The sequence below is a fragment of the Stereum hirsutum genome, assembly GCF_000264905.1.
Source record: "Stereum hirsutum FP-91666 SS1 unplaced genomic scaffold STEHIscaffold_10, whole genome shotgun sequence".
NCBI lineage: Eukaryota > Fungi > Basidiomycota > Agaricomycetes > Russulales > Stereaceae > Stereum > Stereum hirsutum.
Window position 1 is genome coordinate 1,758,688 of NW_006763140.1, and position 6,781 is coordinate 1,765,468.

At 48.2% G+C, this 6,781-nt stretch overlaps 2 protein-coding genes across 2 annotated transcripts; one reads left to right on the forward strand and one right to left on the reverse strand.

The window, feature by feature from the left end:
- Positions 1-1,166: 1,166 nt before the first annotated feature.
- STEHIDRAFT_158873 (uncharacterized protein) lies at positions 1,167-2,480 on the forward strand (the record flags this gene model as incomplete). The annotated part of the gene is made up of 5 exons (XM_007306196.1): positions 1,167-1,362; positions 1,451-1,515; positions 1,611-1,663; positions 1,720-1,832; positions 1,894-2,480. The coding sequence occupies 5 exons, from the start codon at positions 1,167-1,169 to the stop codon at positions 2,478-2,480; spliced, it is 1,014 nt and encodes a 337-aa protein (XP_007306258.1).
- A 1,780-nt stretch (positions 2,481-4,260) lies between these two features.
- On the reverse strand, positions 4,261-5,060 carry STEHIDRAFT_112626 (uncharacterized protein; the record flags this gene model as incomplete). The annotated part of the gene is made up of 3 exons (XM_007306197.1): positions 4,261-4,313; positions 4,361-4,504; positions 4,604-5,060. 3 exons carry the CDS (start codon positions 5,058-5,060, stop codon positions 4,261-4,263), a joined length of 654 nt encoding a protein of 217 aa, XP_007306259.1.
- Positions 5,061-6,781: the final 1,721 nt, after the last annotated feature.

A 6,781-nucleotide genomic window follows, 5' to 3' on the forward strand; every position in this document is an offset into this window, starting at 1 on the left:
ATACTGACCATCGACAAGACATTGGGAGTGTAATCCTTTGACGACAATACATCTTTATACTGGAGTAGATCAATATCTTCTTGGGTACGGAGCATGACAAGGCAGGCATGGAGCTCCTGGGACTTGGCAGGGATGGGGGAAGGATGGTGGAGGGGAGGAATGAGGAGATAAAGAATGGTGGCGGCGGCGGGGGAGGAAGGAAGAATGATGGTAGAGCCCATGTGTACTAACATAAGTCTGAGCCTTGCACAATCATCAAAAGTGTCTTAAATGGGTCAGCAGATGATGACATATATGACCTCTGAGTAATACAAAAGTCTTGAGTAAATAAAAACAATAAACATTAAACTAATTAAAAAACCAGGCATCGTGCTTGCCATGCTAGGTATAGCAATGGCCTCTCCCCCCAAGTGATGATATACACTCTGAGCATTCAATTATACTGGGTGGGACGGTTGTCTCTGAAATATGTGGAGCAAAGTTTATCAGCTTTATCAATAATACGTGCAGACCAGCTATGATACTCCTGTTAGAGGCCTTGACCTAACAAAACTGATAATTACACTCGTAAAGAACATCCAGTGAAAGGTAAGCTCTGATGCATTTAGATATAAGACCAAAAGTTCAATGAGTAAGTAAAATGGCACGATTTCCTGCAGCAAATGTGAGCACAAAAGTGACAATGTATGTAGCATTGAGGAACAAGGACTGATGATCTGGATGGCAAGACTAAAGAGCGAAGCTAGAGTGTCAGGTTTTAGTGACGGTTGATCCAAACCAGCTGAATAGGACCAGGTAAGCGCAGGTGTAGGATTAATCGTTGCATCACACTTGTCTTATTAGGGGTTCTCACAGTGCTCAATTCTGAGTTGATTTTAAGGTGGATTCCGATGCTGATGTGGCGGCCGATTCTGATGGACAAAATCGTGAATTGGATGCCAATACGTCCATCTCTGGAGTCGAAACTTGAATCCGCTGCACGATTCTGGTTCGATTCTGTGCGCGTGATTGCACTACCTTTCCGCATTCGGTTTTGTAGTACTAGAAAAAAGTGTAGTAGATAAATAAGTCTTTTGTATAATTTTTTTGGTATCTTGCCTTTTCCGCTATGACCACGTAGGCCCGCGCTTCGGTTCTTCTACCTCCTCCTCCATCCTTGCTCTACCATGCCAAAGCAGCCCAAACCAAAGAGCAAGAAGGCTAAAACTACCGGCAAGCAAATCAAAATGACTGTGAAAGGCAGTTCGAAGCCAACCACGAAGAAGTCTGCGGAGAGCGCCCAGGTTGTTACCAGCAAAGAGGCTCCCGAGGAAGACAGTTCCATCAGCATTGCATACACTTGTTTTGTCTTTCACGGTCCTCGTCTATGGGCTTCTGATACAACATACATGCATACAAAGCTGGACTGAAGACAACCATGTGACTTCTTTCATTTTAATCAACAGGATAGAAGACAGCCAAGAGATCTCTGCTGGTCTTTCCCTCCTAAAGGCGCTAACAGATCCACCTCCAAAGGTGGAGGGAAGAAGAAGACAGAGCATAATCTGATACTCTATGACCACACCTTCAAAAATCACCCGAAGTATTGACCTTCATATGCTCTCGCAAAGACAAAGGCCCAAAAGACGGCTTATTGTCTCAAGGTAAAGAACCAACTGAAGCAGTATGTTTACTTTATCTTGGCTTTCTCAGTTGCTTCTGATGACTTCTTGTATTTAGCATGTGCAATATCACTCATGAGTTGGCGGACGAGATGGGTGAGACAGGTGCTGGTATTGTCCGGCATGACAAAATTGAGGAATCCCTGCAGAATGATTTCGTCAGGACATGGAGTAAGTGCTGTTCATGTTTTGCTATAGTGACTACAAGACTGATTTTGTGTCCTTGATTTAGAGGATGTAGTCAAACCGAGGGCACCATGGTTCTTCAAGATCCGGGCTCTGATCGACAAGCGTCCTAACCTCGTCCCGACCAGACTCGGTAATAGCCAAACAGATATTGATGCCAATATCATCATGAACATGAACGGTGGAGAGCGTGAAGCGGAGATCAAGGCTGGACTCGGACAAGATAGAGCGAACACGGGTGAAGTGGAAGTGGAGGAGAATAGTGATGGAGAAGACGGACTCAGTGAGGATGAAGAAGAACAGGAAGAAGAAGATGAGAATGATGATGGCACTGAGTTCCCCGCCAAAGTCTCCTCCACCGTCCCTGTTAAACGCACCGCTCCTGAGCCCAACTCTACCCCTTCCTGCTGGAAACGTGGAAACACACCTAAGAAACCCGCCCTCAATACTACCACTGCTCCCCCTCCGACAAAGCCTAAGCCTGAGAAGCCCAAAGTGAACGACTTCTCAGATGTTGTTCTTGCCGAAGAGGCTACACAGAAGTCCGCACACCAACTCGCAAAAGCAAAGGTCAACTGCAAAAGGGAAAAACACCAGGACAAGACAGATATGGCGAAGAATGCCTTGGCTTAAAAGCGGGATAAGCAATAGACTAAGACTTTGCGGGCTGAGATTGAGCTGAAGAGGTTGTGGCAGAGGAGAATGCATATGGAAGGTGCGGTGGCTTCGTTGTCTCGCTCTCTCAGTCATACTCCACCATGGTACCCCTCTCAAGGTGGCCATGGTGGTTACAACAACATGCTTGGCGCGATGGATTTCATGCAAGACAACAATCTTCCTGCGTATAACGGGGATCTTAGCATGTATAGAGGCGGCGAGAACAATTTCAGAGGTGTGGATGGAGGTGAGAAGAACAATTTTGGGGTCTGAATGGCGGTGTCGGAGGTGGATACGGAGTTCAGTAGTACAGAATTGAGCATGCATGTATCTGTGATAGAATTGGTGCCAAAAAGGCCGGAGAGGAGCCCAAGTTTAAAACCTGAGCAGCTGCGAAGATTTGCACCTATCGGATCGCAACAATACTAGAAGTCGACAAAGTGCGCAAAGCGTGAAAACATACTCTCGGCAAGTTCCGGCCAACTCAAGCTCACCGCCAATGTTGCTACAGGTAGATATTTGCTTAAAATCAAGTTTAAACCTTGGATTCTGTGTGACATGTACTCAGAATGAGTTATTATCTATGATACAGCCTTAAAAATGGAGTTTCAGTGGTGTGTTGTGTCTGAACGAAGGCTGAACACTGTGTGGCCTAAGTGTGGGCCGTGGCCCACCAGAGCGCATGTGATGCTCAAACAATGCATGGGCTTGCTCAGGCACCAACCACTTCTTGACCGTATTCCACTCTTTAGACTTGTCTTCATGTTGTCTTCAGTATAAGCTCACATATCAGATATCGGAGTCCGAGGGAGTCTTTCGAAAACAAGGTGAAGTGCCACTGTGGCCCAATGCCCACATGTGGGCTAACACAAGTAGTGCAAATTGTTTCACACAGTACACCAAAGTTGTGTCGTTTGGATTGTATCTGATCAGGCTATAAAATGTTCTAAAAGGTGTGGTTATGATTGTCGGACTTTGATGGTGTAATTAAGGCATAAACATATAGAAGGAATTCTTAATCATCATCCATATCCGAGTCCTCTCCTGCCTCTCACCGCTCTTTCCTTCTATTCCTCTCCTCCCGCACCTGAAGTATATCTGCCTTCAGTTTAAGTCGATGAACCTTTGCTTTGGGCAAATTGTGAGGACCACAAAGGGTACACTGGTGAATGCGTGGTCTATGGTCTGGGTCTGAGTCCAAAGATACACCTGCAGCTACAAAGGGGTCTCTTGCGGGATCGTAGTTTGGGTCACGGACGGCTATTTCAGAACGTAAAGCAAAGGTGTGAACAACAATACAAGTGGCAATCCAGTATGTGGCGAACTTGTGTGACCGTTCGTCGATGATGTTGACTCGAAGACTCTTGAGGGATTGGAAGCGGCCCTTGAGAAAACCGATAGCATGCTCAGATCAGATTTGGACCCTTGAGACATGGTTATTGAAGATCTCGTTGTCCGGCTCATTGCACTCGAGCCTCTTGAACGGTGCTATGAGCCATGTCTGGATCTGTCTAGGGGTGAGTAAGATAGTACAGCTATAAGAGGCACTGTGTGGCATATAAGGTCATGACATACGGGATACGCTGAGTCACCCTAGACGAATTCATCTCCTTCGAGCAAATCTTCATGCTCATTAGGTATACAGGTGGGAAGCTAAGCTGTCGAGTCGTGAGTACTACCGGTAAACCCGTATCCGAAGTCGATGGTACGCAAATTTGGCAGTGAGATAATCTGCAGCACAAAAGTTTAGTTTGTACTATTGCTGAGGCAAGACAAGAGCGAGTGAGGGAAGAGGACAAATAGTCGCACCTGGACATTAAGAGAGTAGTTTGATTTGCGGTCATAGTAACTCTCACCAAACCAAAAAGGATGCTCATATAGTGGGACAAGGGTGCCGTCCACCATGCAAAACCCATCCTGCCACTCCGCGCACGAATGATCCTCAACCCAAGATTTTGCCTCCTCCTTTTCCTCGTCGGTAGGAAAGCAAACGGTCTCATCTACAACATACCACCGCAGGAGCGCTGTCATCACATGACGAGTTACATGCACAAACATGCCGACACTATACCCAGACCATTCCGCCACTCATGATTGACTCGCTGCATTCCCGCTGTGGCCAAAACGGAAGAGGGTGATGGCGAGTTGATGGGAAATAGGAATCTGCTCATTCTGGGAGTTTTTGGTGAAGATGGAGTCGCCCTGGATACATTCGACGAGAGCATCGAAGACCGCTGGTGTGACCCGCAAGTTGCGGTGGAAAAGGTCAGGTCGGCGTTCTTTGAGAACATTGAGCGTGTGAGGAAAAGATGCTGGGCCGCGTGAGTAGTTATCCCGAGGAGCCTCGTAGTGGTTCTCATACCAGCTATCAATGAGGTGGTGGATAGTGCGGATGATACGAACTAGTGTGTCAGGCATGTATTCATCTTCACTTCTGTCCTTGTTATCACCCTCTTCTCCCAAATACTCCCACTGCCCTCTCCAACCTCTCAAGGTCTCTACATTGTCCTCATCATCTGAGTCAGAGTGGGGGTCCAGAACTTCCATGTCAGGCATGTCTGCATCAGAGTCCTCGTCTGGAGAGAGAGAGAGATGGAGGTAGCGGAGCTGCTTGTTCTAAAGCTAGAACGTGAGGTGGACCGGGTGTTCGAGGAAGTGGACAATGACGAGTCAGATGGCTCTGACTGAGATACCATCTCCCTCCAGTCTTCACCAAGCCAGGCTTGCCAATCCGAAGCTACCAAGTCTGAGCTAGATGAGGATGTCGACAAGGAGGTTGATGAAGATATGGGCCATGGTTCAGAGGCGGTAGAGGAGGCCGACAAGGATATTGTCTCCTTGTTAGAGTCTGTTGCAGGGCATGCTACGATTATATCCGTGCGAGTACCTGTATCCGTGGGAACAAGTACCTGTGCCCTCAGAGGCCACACCTGTATCCGGGGTGGCATCCGTGGGAACGGGTATCCATATCCACGGATACAGGTACTTGCCAATGGGCGGGTACTCATGGATAGAGATAATCTACGGGTATTTTGAAGGTACCTGAGGGGTACCCGTGGGTACTGTGGTAAATATGAGCTGGGGAAGGGGGTATAGGGGTACTCACCAGGTCAATACCGTCGTTCTCGACGACGGGCGGGCCAAATCACATCAAACCAAGGGCAGGAGGCGATGCGGAACGTTAATCCGCGTCGATTGACCCCGCAATGTCGTAAACATACGCGGAATTGAGTGAGAAAGAACAAATTTACGTAGAGGGAAGCAGGGGGTACTCACCAGGTCAATACCATCGTTCTCGACGACAGGAGGGCCGAATCGCATCAAACCAAGGACAGGAGGCGATGAGAAACATCCAAACGCATCGATTGACCACGCAACGTCGGAAACGCGCCCCAAACTGAGTGAGAACGAGCAATTCTACCGTTAGAGGGGTAATGGGGACTCAGCAGGGTCAACACCGCCGTTCTCAACGACGAGGGGGCCGTTTCTCGTCAAAATAAATGCAGGACCTGATGCAGGGGATTAAGACGCGTAGATCAATCCAACTACATCGAAAACGCGCGCCCATTTGAGCGAGACCGAGCATTTTTACGGTTGGAGGGGTAATGGGCACTCACCGGGGTCAACACCGCCGTTCTCAACGATGAGCAGGCCATTTCTCGTCAAACTAAATGCAGGGACCAATGCAGGGGATCAAGACATGTCGATTGATGGTACTACATCAGAAACATACGCGGTATTGAGTGAGAACGAGTGATTTTACGATGGCAAAGGGGTGGGACTCCAAACTCATTCACTCAAAGACCCATGAGATCTTTATAGAAACAAGTACACAGGATGAGCGGCACCATCATTGATGGCAACACGACGTGTCAATTCCATCACACAGTGGTGTACGCTCGGGGAAGTGGGAGAGAGTGAGGAGGAGAGCGAGGAGAGAGAGTCGCTGGACAAACATCTGGCCTCCGGCAAGCTCTGGCCTAGAAATGACGAATATGGCAGGTACTCTCCCATGAGTACCTGTGAGCCCCGGCATCAGACCTGTATCCGTGCGCACACCCGTGGGAACGAGTATCTGTATCCACGGATACAGGTACCCGATGGTGTGCCTTACGAGTATCCATTGCAGGTACTCACGGGTCCTGGTACTCGTGGCATGCCCTGCGTTGGAAGTGTAAAAACTTCCCAGATGGGTCACGTACCAAAACCGAACAACAAGAACAGAATATCCACGTTGTACACAACCACTGGGTATACACAGACCATCCAGACATCAG